This window comes from Coffea eugenioides, chromosome 1 (assembly GCF_003713205.1).
Source record: "Coffea eugenioides isolate CCC68of chromosome 1, Ceug_1.0, whole genome shotgun sequence".
In the NCBI taxonomy this organism is placed as follows: Eukaryota; Viridiplantae; Streptophyta; class Magnoliopsida; order Gentianales; family Rubiaceae; genus Coffea; species Coffea eugenioides.
In genome coordinates this window covers 49,940,155-49,959,981 of record NC_040035.1, presented here as the reverse complement: position 1 = coordinate 49,959,981, position 19,827 = coordinate 49,940,155, and the positions used below count along the sequence as shown (strand labels likewise).

General features: G+C 36.4%; 3 protein-coding genes and 1 pseudogene across 4 annotated transcripts; 2 read left to right on the top strand and 2 right to left on the bottom strand.

Annotated features, from left to right (window-relative positions):
- Positions 1–353: 353 nt before the first annotated feature.
- LOC113761848 (60S ribosomal protein L10) lies at positions 354–2,606 on the top strand. The gene is made up of 4 exons (XM_027305007.1): positions 354–442; positions 1,261–1,762; positions 2,154–2,235; positions 2,358–2,606. The coding sequence occupies exons 1-4, from the start codon at positions 433–435 to the stop codon at positions 2,424–2,426; spliced, it is 663 nt and encodes a 220-aa protein (XP_027160808.1). The 5' UTR covers positions 354–432; the 3' UTR covers positions 2,427–2,606.
- A 1,263-nt stretch (positions 2,607–3,869) lies between these two features.
- Positions 3,870–7,210, bottom strand: LOC113779786 (putative B3 domain-containing protein At5g58280). 2 transcript variants are annotated; one of them, XM_027325508.1, is made up of 8 exons: positions 7,086–7,210; positions 6,483–6,640; positions 5,995–6,060; positions 5,805–5,903; positions 5,322–5,380; positions 5,082–5,241; positions 4,749–4,955; positions 3,870–4,385 (listed from the first exon to the last, which is right to left on the bottom strand). In XM_027325508.1, the coding sequence occupies exons 2-8, from the start codon at positions 6,558–6,560 to the stop codon at positions 4,200–4,202; spliced, it is 855 nt and encodes a 284-aa protein (XP_027181309.1). In that variant the 5' UTR covers positions 6,561–6,640; positions 7,086–7,210; the 3' UTR covers positions 3,870–4,199. The 2 variants fall into 2 exon arrangements, with proteins under 2 accessions (XP_027181309.1, XP_027181317.1); XM_027325516.1 differs by having other exon boundaries at positions 5,805–5,900.
- A 2,109-nt stretch (positions 7,211–9,319) lies between these two features.
- LOC113774249 (probable protein phosphatase 2C 55) lies at positions 9,320–10,321 on the top strand. Its single transcript, XM_027318806.1, has one exon. The coding sequence runs from the start codon at positions 9,320–9,322 to the stop codon at positions 10,319–10,321; it is 1,002 nt and encodes a 333-aa protein (XP_027174607.1).
- A 645-nt stretch (positions 10,322–10,966) lies between these two features.
- Positions 10,967–15,512, bottom strand: LOC113774242 (annotated as a pseudogene).
- Positions 15,513–19,827: the final 4,315 nt, after the last annotated feature.

The window sequence follows — 19,827 nt, the reverse complement described above, 5'->3', positions numbered from 1 at the left end:
AAAAAAGGGGTAAAGTGAAAATCTAGATATATGTTAAAGGGATAAATTATAATTGTGGATAAAGTGGGTCAAATAGACCATGTAAATGAATGACAAAAATTTGAATTGAATATGCAAATCGGAAGTTCAGTACACCTGGGTACCCAAATCCTTAGCCCAATTCTGGAAGCTTCTCTAACAATCCCAGTCGATGATGCTTTGACAATTGGGCTAACACTTTTCAGGCAAACCGTGTCGGTCCGTCTAGTTTAATAATTGCCCATGACGTAAGCCCACACGTAAGCCCACACGGCCCAAGTCAATTTCTTCTTTTACCCTACGCCTCCTGAATCCATATATAAGCAGCATTTCAGCCGCTTAGCTAGGGCTTTTTCATAGTAATTGTCTGTCCTGCGAAGCCGCAGCTCTCAACCTCTCAAGAAGACCTGCGCCATGGGGAGAAGTAAGCTCTCTTTTATCCTCCTATAGACGATTGTAGACCTTTTCTGAAACATGATTTCATGTGTTAAAGAACATCGTTTTGGTTTTAATTTCATGTCTAGCTTAGAAGTCGTCGTTATTTGGGAAATCAATGATGTTTTGGATCTTCAAATTACGTCTAGGATTTCTGATTTTTTTGCTCCTTTCCTTCTACTTCTGATATTGATTGACGATTATGTGAGTTTTTTTTATGCGTGTTAATTAAAATGATGGAAGGTTAGATCCTTATCTCGTTGAAAGCAATTATGGTTTGGCGGAAATGGGATGTTTTTCTTGGTTTTTTTTAGCGATTTATTTGTGATTTTACCGGATGTCTGAAGTTGTACGGTTGCTGATATTCTTATGGTTTTTTTTTTTGTAATTTATCAAATGTTGGGGCTGTTGTATAGCTTAGATTTTTTCATGTTTTTAATGATTGCTCAATTTATGAATCTGTAGTTGCGTTACCTCTGGTTTCATGATTTATGAACCTGTAATATTTGACGGATTTATTTCAATTTTGTATAAAATATGGAATGTGGTTGATTTATCGTCTGTTGCTAATCTTTTGATGCCGTGCTAGTTGTTTTTTTTAATCTGTTCCATTACAAATCTTTATTGAATGTTAGTATGGTTAGGTACATTCTAGTGCTATTCATTCCAAATCCATTTGATGTAATATTCCTACCTTGTGGTTGGTTTTGAACTTGTTGTAAAGCTTAGTGTTATTTGGAAATGAATATAGTGATCTATTAATATCACTGTGATGGTTTTAAGATGGTTTTTATTCCAACTGAGCAGGACCTGCGAGGTGTTACCGTCAGATTAAAAACAAACCCTATCCAAAGTCAAGGTACTGCCGAGGTGTTCCAGATCCAAAGATCAGGATCTATGATGTTGGCATGAAGAAGAAGGGAGTTGATGAGTTCCCATTCTGTGTCCATTTGGTTAGTTGGGAAAAGGAGAATGTCTCCAGTGAAGCACTTGAGGCTGCTCGTATTGCTTGCAACAAGTACATGACTAAGTATGCTGGGAAGGACGCATTCCATTTGAGGGTCAGAGTTCATCCTTTCCATGTCCTGCGTATTAACAAGATGTTGTCATGTGCTGGAGCTGATAGGCTTCAAACTGGTATGAGGGGTGCTTTTGGGAAGCCACAAGGAACATGTGCTCGTGTTGCTATTGGTCAGGTACTTCTCTCTGTACGCTGTAAGGATGCTAACAGCCACCACGCTCAAGAGGCTTTGCGCCGTGCCAAGTTCAAGTTTCCTGGTCGCCAAAAGATCATTGTTAGCAGGAAGTGGTATGTTTCACCACCTTTTACTGTGGCTTTTATTGCTAAAACAGTGCATAGGTATCTTTTACTGGTTGTTCATAGCATATCTTAGTGTGCACACCTAATAGTCTCAGCTTCTTGTCAACATTCTCATTAAAAGTGCTTTCCTCTCTGTTTATATTAACACAGTACTCTAGAATTCCTTCTTAGAGTCCATCTTGTAGGTTTATTTTCCATAATTTGGTTTTGATCTTTTAAGAAATTGATCTATAATATGAATTGCACATGTAGGGAGGAGAAACTTTATGCTCTTTAAGTTATTTCAAAATTCACAATCAATCATTGTCTGCTCTATTGCTCTTTACATGAAGTTTTGTTTGTTTTTGGTCTTGTCACATTTTTTTGGCCTGAATTTCAGGGGATTCACCAAGTTCAGCCGCACAGACTATGTCAAATGGAAGCAAGAGAATCGTATTCTTCCAGATGGTGTTAATGCCAAGGTTTGTTGCTGCTATCTTTGTTTGATTTGGAGCTGTCTTTGCTTGTGTTGCTATTCTTTGATTGTACTCTTGACTTTTGGTTGTAAGGCTAGTGCTAACTTGGTTTTGTTCAAATCTTGCAGCTTCTTGGTTGCCATGGACCATTGGCGAACCGTCAACCTGGAAGAGCGTTTTTAGAAGCAACTTCTTAGTTTACTTCATTAGCATTTTGTCACTAGTACTGTTGGATGATGTGGGGCTTTTTTATAATTTAGTCGCTTTGCTTGAAACTGTTATTTACAGCGTGTTTTAAAACCCTTGGTTTGAATTTTATCGTACACTTCAATGTCAGCTCTCTTTCCGGTTAAATTTTGAGTTTTAAATGTTATTTATGCTGTCGAATTCAGCATTCCCAAAATTAAAAATTGCTGTGAATGGGTACGAGGTTCTGCTTAATTTCCATTATGATTTATTTCCTTCGGTTCTGAAGTATGGCACAAAAGCATGTTGTGGATTTGGGGAGAGTTGCTTACAACTTTAACCTACAAGTTTAATGTGGAAACAGCAAACTGATAAATTTGTAATCCACAATGAAATAAATATCGAATCAAAGTTTCCGGATAAATTTGTAATCCATTCCAGATGGACCATCAAGTAGCTGAGTTATCATATGCCATATTGGACCATAAGGGTATACCTGTAGCAATCGTGCAGAATACATATCTGTAAAACTGCCAGGTGGGAAGAACATGGTGAGTGATGTCTTAATCTGAAACACTAGTAATAATTGACTGTAGGAAAAAGTTGCATGATAAGTGCAGCAAACCTTCAGATAAGATAAAGAGATTAAAAAAGATGGGGACATGTGAAAAAAGGGAAGTAATTACTGGTTTTGTATATTGGAGGGATGGAAATCTTGGCGACCAAACCTGTTCTGAGTACACCCCTTTGGCTGCCATAATAAATAGTTAAGGGTTACTGTCAATTTATTCCCTTAAGAAATCACCCTAACTTTTATTTTTTGTCAATTGGCCCCTTAAGAGACAAATATACCTCTCTATTATTCTAAGTTTTTATTTTCAAAATTTCTACTTTAATCATTGAGTTTTAACTTGCAATTTGATTTTGACCACTCTAAATTGATGGTGGTAAGCTTTCGTGTGAAACGATTACTAACATTTGATTATTTAAAAAAAAAGGATAAAAAATATCCTAATAAACAAAAACTCATTATAGGAAGAACCACAAAAAAATGTCTGGTGCGGATATGTGAATGATTGTAAGAATGCGTAATTGATTGTGGATGGTATAATTATAAGGAAATAGAATAATTTTTTTAATTTCTTAAATTAAAAAATAGATGAAATTGATTGGTAAAAAATATATATAATTATTCTAATTTTGTAAATTGGAGAATGGACATCCTAAATTTTTTGTTAGAGAAATTTATTATTTTCTTAGAAATAAAAATTTGGTAAAAGAAAGCTAATTTGGAATAAAAAAGAGAGGAGAGGAAAAAAAAAAAAGAAAAAAAACTTACATGATAGAGGGGTATTTTTATCTCTTAGGGGGTTAAGTGACACAAAATAAAGGTTAGGGAATAAAGTAAAAATCAGGGTTTACCTTCAGGGGGTAAATTGCAATTAACCCAATAGTTAATCACCAATTCTGCAGAACAGCAAGTCATTGCAGATTTGTAGTTAACAAATGAAGCGACCAACTACTATACTCCACTTGGTTGCAGCCAAAAAAATGGCGCCGAAGCAAATATCAACAAGAAACCCATCCGTCACTCACAATCCTATACGAGGAATTGGAAATACATTTTCGATTTGTACGTCTTGCCCTCAACAAAAACAAAGCTTTGCCATACTTGTGAGCTGAAATCACTTTAATATGCTGCTGCTACTCCATCCTAAAGCCTTCAACAAGGAATACCTTCTTCAGGCGAAAAAACAAAGCTTTGACATACTTGAAATCTGAAATCACTTTAGTCTGCTACTCCGCCTCCGACCTGAAGCCTTTGAGGAAGCATCTTCTTCTGGCCGTATTGAATCTTTTGATCGAGTGTTGTCTTTCTTTCTCTGCTTCGTCTTCTCTTTTGGTGTTTCTCCAGCATCACTTCCTCCTTCCTCTTGCTTAGAGCAGCTGACAGCTCTGACTATGTAAACCTGCAGGAAATTGTACCAATGATTCATAATCACTGTCCCAGAAAGAATTGGCATTCCAACTACCATTAGCAACCAAGCAAAAGCACCATATTTGAAGCTACTGCATTCCAGCGAATAGATGATTGTTTGGACTTCAGGGCGTGTGTTTTAGTGACAGAAACTCGGAAACTATTGTTGTTTAAGAAAGAAAGAAAAAAGAACACGTGAAGGAGGAGATTACTAGAGATAGGAACGAGATGAACTCTTCCCAAGCTGGAAGCTTGAACATTCGATTTAAAGAACAACCATGCTAACTTTAAGTTTACTTCCATATTCTTATGATAATAAATTGGAGCATATAACAAATGTAGTAATTCCACCAACCTTGAATCTCGTTGGCTCAATCAACTCAAATACTAAAGCATCACCATCATCCAGTTTATGTTCCAGAGCAAATGCTCTCCATCCACCACTAAGCCCACTTCTCTTGCTAATGTAGACAGCCTCAAACTCTAAGCCTTCCTCATCCTCTAAAACCATATCTACAGTAGACTTGGGCAAATGGTCCTCACAAAATGAACTTGGAAGCCCCTGATCATTGCATCGAATAGAAGTGTTAAGAGGGATTTGTGCATGTTAACCATGATATTCTGCAACTCTTCTCTTCTCCCCATCCCACACATGCTGTTTTAACATTGGCAATGTACAGCTACTTACCAACCAGAAACAACTATAAACATGAGACCGAACCATTGATTTGATAAAGGATGGATTCTCTAACTGTAAGTTGCTTTGGAGCTTCTCAGCAGACAGCCGTGCGCGAGATCTTTCTTCATATGACGCAGCTCTAACTTCTTCCATTGGTCTAGCCAGATAACTGCCAGTCCAGGATTAGTATTAGCAGAAATTTGGCCAAACCACATGGCAATAATAAATAGAGAAAGACAATTATATTACCTTGCCCATGAAGAACTCCACTTTGATCTCTTCCGCATACGTGGAAGGTCTACATCTACCTGTTGTTAAGGAGCAACTTATTAGGCAATTTATCACAACTAAATGCTGGAGAACAGACCTATGCTTTTGCTTCTAAAAAACTTAGTAAGCATCAACGAACGATTAACAGGAGATAATAGGATGAAATGATCTGCATGAGATAACACTCCGAATATGTAGATCACTGTCTCAGAGTCAGGACATTGGCAGAAAAGAAACAGGCATATAATAATTGACCTTTTGCTTTGCGTTTGTAGTTATGATTTAAAATATGGAGGCCCTCTGAGTTTATCATGAACAGGAATAAGAAACTATGAATTTCTTTAATCTTAGATCTATCTGATTGGAAGCATGAAACCAGAACTCAGGCACAGGTGAGCAAATATGTCAGGAGCATTTGTTCTAAACTCGAGGCTGGGAAGATCAAAACATATAGTTACTTACATCATCGCGGTATGAAGTAACCTGAGTGCGCGCACGTGATGACCGTCTTGGCTCCACCATGTAAACATCGTTTGGTTTTGGCCTACTAAGGCTTCGCTGCTTGGCATAATGAGGGAGAAAAACAGTGATTAAAGAACCTAAAGACTCGTAAAACTGAAAATTTTAGTAAAGGAAAAATGAGTAGTTTTACCTGTGACTTCTTCTCAGATTTTGATACCTCAGAAAGGCTTTTGGAGATGCTCAAAATCCCCAGATCCTTTCACACAGAGGATAAAAAAAGAAAAAAGAAAAAAAGAATGAATGATAGAGACAAATTTAACTCTATTTTTTTGTGGCAGTTAATTTGTAGTACCACAGCAGCAACATACAAATGTGGACTACTGTTATAAATGTGGCAAAAGAAGTTCCATGTCCCTGATTTTGTGATAATAAAGAAATGCTTGATTTCATCTCATTTCTTAATCTGAAAACATGTTGACTTCTCTTGAAAAAGTATTCTTCGTACAAAATTGTAAACATATGTATACGAGGATGGGTCGTTGGAGACAGAGAAAGAAGCGAACTAATGTACCAACACATTGAGGGAAGAGGACAGAGTGATAGAAGTAGACAGTTGAAAGGTACAGACATGGAAGAAAAAGGTGGAAAAAAGAAAGAAAAGGAGAAGAAGGATACTACCTCGAATCTTTTCTTGTTGTCCAAAACCCTTTGCTTACGAGCTTCTTCATAAGTGTTGGCGTCGTTGTCTTTTGCCATTTGTTGCCAACTATCCTTCAAGAACTTAGATGGCCAATGGGCTAAAACTTGTGATGTTGAACCAATAAATATAGAATCTCCTGAACGATTAACGTCCGCCCAATCGTTGGTTATGCATAGCAAAGAAATTAACAGAATCCCAGATCGAGGAATCTCAAAAATAATTAATCCTCATTTTTTTGCCTTTTTCTTTTTTGACATCACAATCATGATCATTCTCCCATTTGCAAAAAAAATAATAAATAAATAAAACCCATGCTAATCAATTATTATCTACGGAAACGCTTTGGTTCGTTTTTTTTCACCTTCAAAAAGAGGAAAAAAAAAAAAAAAAAAGAGGCGACAAGCATAAACCAGCATCTAAAATTATGAAAATTGAGAAATATAAGACACATGAAGAAAGAATCCCGCTAATAGAGATTACCGCAACCCCGTTGTCTTTTCTTACTGAAAATAACAAAGAACAAAAAAGAAGAAAGAAATATAGCTGCAGTAAGCTCAAAATAAGAAAAGATTGGAACTTACCAAGAAAACATTTTAGTAACCCCACAGCTGAAGCCTGAGGGAGAAGACGAAAAGGTTAGCAACCGAGTTGAGTTGTGGAATGCATACTGTCAATACTCAACATAATGAAACAGACACGAGATGATCGGCGGGCCTGGCAGGCAAAAAGGCAAGAAAATACAAGGAAAAAAATATGGCCCTCATTTGAAATTTGAAAAGGTTTGTTTACCCGCCGATTCACACCTACTCTGGTATTTTAATTTGGATTATTATCACTTTACCCCTTCAAACTATATCACTATTATCAATTTACCCTATAATGTTAGTTTTTCCTCACTTCATCCTCATAGGTAATTCAACTCATGTTAACGAAATTTGAATAAAAATACCCTTTTATTTTATAGCATTACTACGGTTATTTATCGCTTTATCCATTTAAATTATAGTGTTACAATCATTTTATTCCATAATATTATTTTTTAGTCTTTTTTTCCATTGTTAACCTGACCAGTGTGTTTGAAATTTTTTTTTATGTATTTACCCTTTTTATGTATAATTAAAATAAAAAAAAGTGGGAATGGTTATTCTTCTCTTTTTTTTTCACTCTAAGAGTTCCAAAAATATAACAATAAAAGGATTTCTCAAATTTCTTTGTTATGCTTATCAATACTAATAAGGAAAAAGAGATAGGAGAGGAGGAGACAGAAAATTAGATTTTGCAAAAAAAAGAAAATAAGATTTTTTTTGATCTCTATCTCTCTTATGCCCCCACTTTCATCGTAATGATGAAGTTGATCCCCCAAATGGAACTTTTATTCTAATTTTCCTTTCCTTAATGTTTGTATCCAAGTATTTTGTGACCTCTTACTATCTGGGAAAGGTTCGATAGTCTAGTCAAAACTCGTGAAGCATATCAATGAAAGTAATTAATCCCAATTCCTTGATATGTTCAATTATCTTCATGTCTAGTTTCTACTGTTATGTTTAATTTCATGCAGCTTAATTGCTGTATCTTTTGTTTTAGTTGGTAGCCAGAAACTACTTAATTAAAGCAACTATTTGATTTATAGAGAAACTGCGTGGGCTATTGAATAGATATCCAAAATACGTTCAAGGACTAAATTGTAGAAATAAAAATGTTTGAAATAAGTAGGATTTCTAGTAAAAGAACAAGTCTTTGCAGGTAATTCATCCTTATGAATTGTTCAGCAAAATTAAAAGCACTTTATTTTTTTCACTTTTTTAATCATGCGCTGTTGAATATAACTTCAAAATCATAATGAAGTCTGTTATCCCAAATAAAAACTTTAAAAATTTGGATTCAAAATCTTTTTTCAAATTTTTTTTTTTTACTGTACGATGGATATGTTTTTTAATCATCTTTTTATCTTCTCAACATATATTTTTATATCACATACATCATATCAAAAATAATTACACTATTATTCTCATAAAAAAAAAATTCAAATAATCTTCAATCCAACCTCATCTACACATAGTTTTTACATATTAAAACTCATATAATTAAAGGTGAAAGAAATATGTTTATTAATATTGTTAATTAAGTTTCCTTGAAATTTCATTGCACAAATTTTTCTTAGATATTTCATATCTTTCTTGTTGTCATACTCATTTACAAAAACTCTTTGTTTTCATTTGTATATGGCATACATGACGCTCTGTAGTCCTAATATTTCTCAGATAATATTCATCACATTAAAATTATTGTAGCCTTTAACGATAATAATGAACGACATGAGAAGTGAACTGTAAAAGAATATGACTAAAGTTTTAAAGTTTTCCTTTTTTCACAAGGATATAGAAGTGGAACTCCAACACTACTTTACCTAGCTTTCCGTATCCGAATCGAAATAGGAGGAGGGCTGCTCTACGGCCGCGGATTTCACTATAGTCTATATAATATGATACGTATGTCCTGCACTCCCTTATGCAGCTTTTTCTTTCATTCATTCAGCATCTTTGCCGTTTCTTAGTTAGATTTTCAAATTACTGTCAACCTTTTCCCAGAGGGTTCTCCTTCTGATCAATCCTTCTTCTCTAGTTCTTTAATTACTAGTGTTTTCTTTTGTTTAATTTCACGCATTAATTAGTTGGTGTGATATTAAGTTCACTAATGCATGGCTACCTTAAAGAGGCCCCGATCGTCTGAAAGTTGGGAGCATCATCATTATAATTCAAACTGTTACGCCACTAATTTCTTTCATGAAAGAAAAGGTAATAACTCTCCTGTTAGAATGAATCCATACACAATAAGAAATTTTTGGGTTCCAGCAGACCCGTCGGATAACAGGCAATGGGCTCCAATGGAAGCATCCGATTACAGGCGCTTTGCTCCCACAGTATTAGCAGTAGCAGTAAAAGATATCTTGCCCGTTGAGCTTAACCCTTGGCAACGGGTTTCCGCGGAAGCATCCGACTTCCGGCGGTGGATTCCAACAGCAGCATCAGATTTCTTGCCCGTTGAGCTTAACTCTAAGAAGAGCAGTGCTACTCCGTCAGTAGGTCTGAAGATGGTTGCGGGGTCCGCTTATCTTCCCAAAGATAACCCTGAAAAGCCCGAAGGCGACGATGCTCACTTCGTAAGCTTAGAGGCGCAGACAATTGGAGTCGCGGATGGTGTTGGTGGCTGGTGCAAGCAAGGTATAGATGCAGGAAAATACGCAAGGGATCTCATGAAGAATTCGAGGGTTGCTGCCGAATCTGAGCCTAATGGAGCAGTGAATCCGAAGAGGGTTATGCAAGAAGCCTATTCCAATACTAAGGCTCCAGGATCATCCACCGCCTGCATCATTACACTTTCGGGTAACGCATTGCAGGCCGCAAACGTCGGTGACAGTGGTTTTATAGTCGTACGAGATGGGAAAGTCGTGTATCAGTCACCCGTGCAGCAGCATTACTTCAACTGTCCGTATCAGTTGGGAAATTCCAAGGATGATCCTAGCTTGGCACAGGAATTACAAGTTGCGGTTCAAAAAGGCGACATTGTTGTTGCTGGGACTGATGGTGTTTTTGATAATCTGCATGGATTTGAGATCGAAGAAGTTATCAAGTCAAGCAGCAATAAAGGCGACAAACCTGACTACATGGCTTGTACTATAGCAAATCTTGCACTCTATAATTCGTTTGATAGGTATGCTGCAGATACACCCTTTGCAAGAAAATCAAGAGAAGCAGGCCACAGTCACAAAGGAGGAAAAGTTGACGATATTACTGTAATAGTTGCTTGGATCCAATGATCAGATTAAGTACTAGGATCAATTTGTAACTCTTATAGACGAGTTAATTCGGTTCTAACGATAATGTACAACTACTAGAACCAAAACCTTTGAATGTATTTGTACACCTACTAGAAGCAACACCTTCGAATGCATTCGTGTTTGCTCAATCAATGCAATTGTTTTTTTTTTTAAATCAATCCCAGGAAGGCCTTATTACCAATCACTCCACATAAATTGTTAATCCTATAAACTGTTAATCTACTTTAACTCGATTGATTACTCAGCATTTTGGCACTAGCTACGTGATTTGGATACGTAACCATCTAGTCCACAAAATAAATGACTATATGGTTATTATGCAGTTTCTCTTCAGATGCTTTAATTTAGTTTAATTTACTCCTTCATGCTTATACAATTTTCCATTTCCGACTGAAATAGGTTGAATAGAAGCATCTCAATTAGCGACTATTCACAAGCTATTTGATTGAAACTGCTTTCTCAAATCACATATTACCTAAGAAATCCAAGATTTATATGTTACTAGGTTACAAATTTTTCACCTCTGACTGAATGGAAAGCAGGAGAGGATATCCATATATGGTACAATATACAGTAAATTAGGCTCCAATTTATCAATACGTCCAAATCCCGCTGGAGAAGTGCTTATAGCTTCTTCACATTCAGATCAACTCCATGTTCGGGCTCTATAACCAGGTTTAAAGTCGGGGAATGAATATAAGTAGGGGAGAGGGTAAAAGTGAAATTTGACAAAATGAGAGACAACAAATTCTTGAGTTCCGCCGATGCCAAGTGCTGTCCAAGGCACGCCCTTGGGCCAACTCCAAACGGCATATATAAGTGCGGAAGCTTGCAAGCCCCAGCGATCCCATTTGCAAACCTGTCTGGATTGAACTGGTAGGAATCTGCTCCCCAGACTTCAGGATCTGTGTGTAAACTGTAAAGTCAAGACGAGTGCCCAAATATTCACGCCTTTTGGCACGTGAACGCCCCCAAATTTCATTTCCTCGAAAACCTCTATAGACATGATCGCAACTGGAGGATAGAGGCGTACGGACTCATTAATCGCCACACTTAGCTGCAACAATTAGTACCGCTCAGCAAAATAACCAGTATACTTAATTTAATTTCAAGCAACTAAAAACCAAGAAAGCAGGACTAATAATTTGAGTAATTTCTAGTGTACCAGCTTCATTTTCCTAATCGTGTCGCTGTCAGGAGCTTGGCCATCACAAACGCCAAGGACCTCACCACGAACGCGTTCTTGCCATTCTGGATTAGCTGCTAACAGCATCAAACAACATGTGGCTGCCAGGGCAGTGGTTTCAAAGCCAGCCAAGTATATGTTTTTGCAGTTGTCGACTATGAAGCTGTCGATTGCATCTGGGCACAGTTCACTGTTCTTAGCTCCTTCCAGAACCCTTTGCAGCAGGTCCTTCTAGTAACCACTTTCATTCCTTTCCTTCACAACCTTCAAAATCAATGTTCTCAAATCCTTCTCCGGTGCCCATGCTTCCCTGTTGCTCTTTGTGGGAAGGCACCTGTTAATTTAGCTACCTTAAATTCACTCTCCTTTTTATTTTTTGTTCTACACTGACAGAGAGCGCTTCAAAAGACTGACAGCTAAACAGAAGCAGCAACTAATGAAACCATTTATATCGAGGAATTCTTTGCCATTTGCGTATGCACTAAAAATTAAAAGCAAAAACCAACATAATTGGAGCTAAATTAGGGGGATCACGTTTGGCAAATTAAACTAAATATGCAAACAGGGTGGTAAATTATAACTTTCATCTGAACGTGGGCTGTGTGCATGAATAGATTATCTGCTCAAGCACGCATTTTATCTGAATAACCTCAAAGACAGTGACGGAGCCAGGATTTTTTTTTTTTGGGGGCCAAAATTTTTTCCTAATAAAATTATCTTAATTATTATGTTCAAAATAATTTTCTTCTATTTAAATATATAACATCTAAAACTATCAAATATTAAATTTAATTATAAAGGCATGTCTATTCATAAATATACCGTACAGTCATTAACAAAAAAGATACCCTTTGATTAAATATCTTATAACATCACAAACCATCCAATTTGCACATTATGAGAAGATGCTCTCCAATATGTCACCTATGCAATATATATATATATATATATATATATAACCTTGTAATATAAATGTAACTATTTTCAATTAAAAAAAGATAAAAGTTATGTTAGCATACTTTGAAATTTCAACATCTTTTCTTAGAAGTAAATTGAGCTCTAAGCTCTTTCATAAAACTAAATTCATCTATGATTGAATCACTGCTAAATTTTTCAGCAACCTTCTTTTCTATATACACAGTTAGACAATCATTCAAGAAATTATCTTCCATCTTGTTTTGGAGCTTTGTCTTGATTATTTTCATAATTGAAAATGCCCGCTCTGAAGTTGCAGTTGATACAGGAAGAGTAAGAACAAGTCGAATCAATCTATCAATAACATGATATATCACTGATTTTCTTGTCTTCACCAAGCCTTGACATAACTCATTAATACCAGATAATTCTTGCAATTCAGGATGATTTGGAATGTCGAGCTCAAAATGTTGAAGTTCTATTCTTAGACGTACTAGTTCTTGCTCCATAAACTCATTTGGATAGAACTTCTCTGCAAGTTTACAAATATCATCAATCTTGAACAGCATAAATCCATTTCTAGGATCTAAAGCAGTGCTCAAAATAAGCAATTCCACGGTATGATCCTTAAACCTGCTATGTAACTCTTGCAATTGATAATCAATTGTTGCAAGAAATATATCCACTCGATAATAATGCCCCACACTAATCTCATCATGATGACTTCGAGATCTACCACGTCTTGCAATATATTGAGCATTCATACATGGGATATCAATTTGATGTTGCTCACAAAATAATTTAACTTTCACCAAGAAATCATCCCATCCCGAATCTCGAAAAGTCTTCAGTAGCTTTGTTGTGCTTGAGACAAGATGCATTGCATTCAAAATATCTTGAGATTTATGTTGTAATGCTATATAAAGAAGATGAGTAATTTCCATAATGTCTTTCATAAGATGCAAAGTGAAAACAAACTTAAAGGATAACAACTGATTCAAAGCAAAATTTGCATCTCTACGTTAAGAGTATGAACCTCCATCTACTGCAATGTTACTTAAAACCACACAAGTAGCATTGAACATTTTCAGTAAACTAGAAATAGAATCCAAATGAGAACCCCAACGAGTATCTCCAGTTCGTTTTAAAGTGCCAATTTGATTAAGCTCCCTTCCAGTTTCAAGTTCACCATTAGCAATCTTAGTAGCAACTTCAATTGCTTGAGCCTCCTTTAATTCATCATTACGTTTGTTAGATGCAGTAACAATGTTGATAATGAAAACTAAATTGGAGAAGAATTGGTGAACAGAAGCTACTTCTCTAGAAACTGCAACTAAAGCAAGTTGAAGCCTATGAGCCAAACAATGAATGTAATAGGCATATGGACATTCATGGCAAATTAAAGCTTGCAGGCCATTCCATTCAAAGATGACTAATTATATATATATATATATATATATATATATATATCAACTCTCATAATATAAACTAAAATTGAAAAAATTTAGGGGGGGCCAATTTTATTTTACACACATATTTACATATTATGAATTAAAATTCTCAAAACTTAGGGGGGGCCATGGCCCCCCTCTGCCCCCTTGGCTCCGTCATTGCTCAAAGACGACGCCTTTGGGCCGGCTTCTCGTGATTCATTCGGAAACCCAAATAGAATTCAGAACGTTTGTTTGTCGAACATTCATGAATAAATTAATTTTTTGTTTGGAGAGGGCACAGAAGAAAGTAGTATACTTCATGAATATGGAATACCAAAGCTGAAACCCTTCTTGGAAGCACATTCCAGAAGAGCTCTGAGTTTGACGAAGATCTCTCCTCCCTTTGAATAATCGCTCCCGAAGCATGCTTTCGATATTACATCGCCTGAGAAGCTCCTCATATGCTGGTCAATCTTTATATCAGCTACACCACCTTTGGCCTCAATCATGTTGTTCCACACGTCTATTAAAGTCATGGCAGACTCTCGAATCAGCTTTATCATTCCCTACAAGGGTTTAAACATACAAGGTCAGATAAAAATGCAAGAAGTAAGACAGTCGAATAGAACAAGTACTTTTAATCGCCAGATGTACGTGGTAATGTGCTATATAATACCTTGACCATGGAATTCTGGTGCAATGATCTTCCTCTGATGAGCCCATTGATTTCCGTTCGAAGTCAGAATGCCCCGACCAAGCAAATAGGCACGGTTTTTTGCTAAGTAGGAGTCCAGGGATGTGCATGTGGTGATCTCCCTCACCATGTCTGGTTGGGTCACATGTAATATTGGAATGACTCCAATAGAAAACACAAAGACATGACCTGCAGCATGCGGATTAATGCAACGTAACGTCTATATGCTGCTATATCAAACCAAACGTCACAGCCAACTCTGACAACTGAGCTTATAAAAATGAGAAATTGGAGAATGACAGTGTTCAACCATACGTCCTCTGTTGGCCGGAAAAACAATGGCAATGCTAATCGTAGATACTACCAAAGAGTCGAAACATGTACAAACGCCTCCGCCCCACGTTTAACATCAATGCAAACTGTCCAAGGCATTACCACCACCTTCCCTACCCTATTCAGCTACGGTGGATTGAAGTTTCCTGATGATTCCCACCTCCACCGGATACGCTAGAACTGGGATATTCTAATCGTAGGACTGCTAGTATATATATATATATATATATACATATATGAAAATACAAATCAACTACATGTATACTGATGAGTTGTTGAACAGCTGAATGCCGTGATGAAATCAAGGAAAGGAAAAATTGTGACTTAATGCATTAGTATTTGCTTAAATCTACCATATTTGTTATGCCAGGGTCCAATAAAGGGGAAAAGAGCATTAGCACAGTTGGTGGCGGTTCGAGCCTTCTTCATCTCCAGTACGTTGCCAAGCAAAAGAGTGGGCGGTGGTCCGCCTATCCCTTGTTTCCGCAGGGCCGACCTAATCTTCTCTGGATTGCCCACTAGTTCTCTATACAGACGGAAAACCAAGCCACCCAGGATGCCAACCAAAGTAATGGACACCACCGCTTTCACTAAAATTTGAACCTCCATATCTAATTTCACTTGTCGCTACTACTAGAAAATTTGAGTGGAATAATTTTTATCTTTGATGGTTTTTTAAATGTTATTATGTATAATACTATTGAAATGGTGGATGTAATTAGATGGTGTTAAGAATTAATTTAGAAACAAGAAAGCTAAACAGAATACAATTACGTACTTTTGAAAAATTACAAATTAGTTTCCAATAAAAGATTTTCCAAGTCTTAAATTTGGTAAATGTAAATAATGGTGTTACGGTGTCATACAAGAAAAAAAGGTATATACTTTACGGGTTCCATTTCGCTATATGGGTGATTGAGCATTATACATCATTGATATGGATAGATTAATGCAAATAAGAAAGAGAAAGGAAGAATTAAAATAAATAACCACGACATGAACTACGATAGCAATATAACATAATTGCATTTATGGTATTGCAATTTTTGGGTTATTTGATTTTGCTTTTGAGTCCCACAAAGCCAGGCACGTTGTGTATATAAGAAGGAAGGGAAGTTTAGTATGATAAAACTAGAATTTGAAAACTGAAATTTTAAATGTGAAATTTAAATTTATTAAATTATTGAAATGTTCAGTACTAAATTTGATATATTTAAATATATATTACATTAAGTGATAGTGCATTGTTTATCATTTATTTTTTAGAGCAAATTTTATCTAGAAAATTCAATGTCATTTAATGAATTTATACATTCTATTTTTTTTTGTTATTAAACACTTTTGAACATATTAACATCTGAATCCATTAAATTTGAGTATTGATTTGAGTTATCAAACAAGACTTTAATTTTTCACCTCCCTTTTTGCCACGTGCCTTCCTAATATTTTGACAAGTGACATAATTCTAATATTCTTTCTTGCACACGATTTGCGCTGCCTCTTGCAGATCAATTTTTTTTTCTTTTTTAGCCCTTTCTTCACGCTAAACCAAGCAAGTTTGGCCCTTATATTCTCCTTCTCTGCCCAATGGGATTTTTTAACCTTAATTATTTGATTAAGTGGATGTGCTATCTAATTCACCATCATTAAATTAGTCTTATTACACTAATACTACATTACAGCCCTTGGATCAATTTCATTCAGTTGTAATTGTAATTCAACAATGCAAATAGGAGCTGATTGATGGGACCTTAGCTTCGCCGCCTTATTCAGCCATTGTACCGGTTCCTCCACCAACTTGACTGCCCCGGCATCATCTAGAGCTTTATGGCTTCTTTTCTTCTCCACCAATGCCCATACTGCAGTAAAGGAATCATCGCTATCGGAAGCTACCACCCCCATTCCTACACTTCTAAGAACATAATAATAATCTTTCTTTGTTGTTATTACTAATCTTTCTTTGTTTTCCTTTGCCATCCATTTTGCTTGCCTTTCTGCAATATCTCTACAACTATCATATTCATTGCGCTCAGTCCAGGCTCTGTTCACTATATTGGTAAAGCACATTCCCTCTTCATTTAGCTGATCTCGATTTCTATCCTTTCACAGGGCATATAGGGTATCTGCTATCAACGTTATATGGTCAATTCGTTCCTTTCTGTATTTAGCCCGCATCACCACTTCCCACGATTTTCAGAAATTTCCTTTGCAATATTGTATCCTTTTCTTGACAGCATCTCCTTTTCTTTTCCACTGCCCTGGGTTTTTTCCCCCTTTTGTGTGTGTGTGTGTGTGTGGGGGGGGGGGAGGGAGGGGATGGGTGGGTTGGGATTGTTGAGCGGATAACGTCGAGTTGAGAGATAATAAGTCAGCTTGGAACACGAAAATGGGAGAAACAACTCCTCAATCAGGATTAACAATAAATATTTTGAACAGAAATGATTCACGTCACCAAGCAGCAGACGATAAATACCATGACTGATATTGGCTATGAACAGGCAAACACAACTGCGTAACCAACTGCATCTGCAGCAAACCTCACAACATTGAGCTTATTTGCAAGAAAACAAAAACAGACATTCCTGTTCCACGATTAGTCACTTCAATATCTGTGTGCCAGCTTCTCCTCCTCCTTGTAGTGTTGGGCATACCTGCATTTTTAATCATTCGGGAATGTAGGTTTTAGAGTTTCATTTAATCTGATACCAAACATATGGCAATTTTAAAGAACACATATCCATTGCCAAAGTCCATAAATCAATCCACCAAGAATAAGATGAAATTTTTGCATGGATCAGTCACAAACAACTAAAAAGCTTAAATCGTGCTCCCAACATTCTCAATGACCGGAGAACAATTCATAAGTCATAACTTACAGCTTCTCATCTTGTCATATACATCTGAAAAAATTTCCCAACAGGCATACATAGAAAAGAAAGTAGCATCACCAATACCCCTATAATAGGCTCCATGCCAAAGGCTCATTTAGCAGGAGGGTCAACCATAGAAAAATCTGTCTTTGTTATCTTTGAACAGTGTTAATTTTTATCTGACAAAATGGATTGGAACATCAGGAAGGGGGAAAAAAAACTCTTGCACTTTGCCAATATAGAAATTATTCTTATGGCACTTAACATATGGACGATATATTGTGTGATTATCATGTGGAAACAAGTGGAACAGGATCAAACGTAATCACATAAGAGAGCCACGAATGCCCCAATTCCGAGACTTCACATCCTTGCCTAGACTGTATTACCCAATCCTAGTAAGAAGACCCACATTGAAGAGCACATGTAAAATTTGTTATCTGCATATCCCCATACAGCAAAAAGCAACTTCTGATATCGTATGTGCAATCAGTACCACACAAAAGCCAAATCTGTAAAAGCATTAAAATCACAAACTGTTGAAGCCCCACTGGGAAGAAGGATTATTTACTTCCCTTAATGTATCAGAGTTGCTCCAATCAAAGAGAGGTTGTCTATTAGAAAATTTGATTCACATTCTACAGATGGAATACAATCTGAAAGCAGGCAAATATAATTATTCTCTTCCTACTGATACTTATCTTTATCTTTATGATTCAACAGTTAAAATTCAATTATCAAATAAACTCATGAAAGAACAACACATTTTTAACACCCTAATTTTTTATTTTTTGGGGTCATACATGGAATTGGTAATAACACAAAAGGAGCACTAAGCCCCCCCCCCCCACCCCAAGTAGACCCCTCAGATTCTCACATCATCAATCATATGGATGATTCTTCTCACATTGCATGTACATTGTTAAAAAACTAAAGCAAATGCTTCAAAATCCAAACCATATAAAACCTTAAAAAAAATTGAACTGAACTCTCTCTAGATTATCCACTGATAAAAAAAAAGTGAACTGAACTCTTATCCCCACCAAACTCATTAAAAGCTTGTGGGGAATATGCATCTAAAACTATAGTAAGCAAACAAAAAAAGCACTCATGGATTTGCAAGAATGTCGGAGCCACTCAACTTTGCAGAAATTAAAGAACAGGAATAAGAGCTTTACTAACAGTTTAAGGTTTTCTAACAACTACTCTCATTCCCCAAAATTTGGATAATAGCCTTCTCCCTTGACATTGCTCCCTACAATTGGAAAAATGCCCATCTCCCCTCCCATTGCCCCCTAAACAATTAACTTCTTTTAGTAAAATCGTTAGGTGCTATTAAAACACAACATTGGTACATGAATAAGAAATAACTTTAGATCTTGGTGCAAACTTCTCTCTACAAAATAATGACATCAATTTAGTAGTACACTACACCATCCACTGGCACTAGGTCTTGGCTCAGCCACTAAGTGGCAATAGCTTATGTGAAATCCAGGACTTATACCACATTATAGTCCTATTCCTATCCTATACCAACAACAGATTTGTGTCCCAGCAATTCCTTCAGAAACAGCAATAATATAGCAAACAAATTCGAAAAAAGAGAGTAATGTAGCAATACTCATTAAACATCACAAAGCGAAATGCTTTCAGTACTACTTGTGCACTAATCGGGTCAGAAGTCCAATATGCAAGACGAAGGCTTAAGCCAATACATAGCAATGCGCAGTATCACCGAGCAAAAGGTTCAGCCCAGTCAAAATCATCATACACAGCAACAAATAATACACAAGTCCCATCGTTGCGCTTCCCTATTTAATTAACTACGACAAAACACACTAGCTATTTAGCCAATCAAGGAAGCAAGCACAAAGAAACTCTGACCCCCAATCATTTCCAAGACCACAATTTTATATCAAAATATAAAGTACAAGAACCGAAATCAAGGAGAATAGAACCAACCTATATCTACTGAAAGATTGAGAATAAACTAATAACAAACATGGATTTGTGTATAGAAAAAGTACTCTTACGAGTAGGTGCCAATGACAGGG

Excerpts from the sequence above, each read along its gene's own strand:
- LOC113761848 (XM_027305007.1), top strand. Across the intron at positions 1,763-2,153 it reads ATCATTGTTAGCAGGAAGTG|GGGATTCACCAAGTTCAGCC; the intron begins GTATGTTTCACC and ends CCTGAATTTCAG. Across the intron at positions 2,236-2,357 it reads CAGATGGTGTTAATGCCAAG|CTTCTTGGTTGCCATGGACC; the intron begins GTTTGTTGCTGC and ends CAAATCTTGCAG.
- LOC113779786 (XM_027325508.1), bottom strand. The coding sequence starts at position 6,560 with ATGGCAAAAGACAACGACGCCAACACTTATGAAGAAGCTCGTAAGCAA. Across the intron at positions 5,904-5,994 it reads AATCTGAGAAGAAGTCACAG|CAGCGAAGCCTTAGTAGGCC; the intron begins GTAAAACTACTC and ends CATTATGCCAAG. Across the intron at positions 4,956-5,081 it reads TTTATAGTTGTTTCTGGTTG|GGGCTTCCAAGTTCATTTTG; the intron begins GTAAGTAGCTGT and ends TGCAATGATCAG.
- LOC113774249 (XM_027318806.1), top strand. The coding sequence starts at position 9,320 with ATGAATCCATACACAATAAGAAATTTTTGGGTTCCAGCAGACCCGTCG.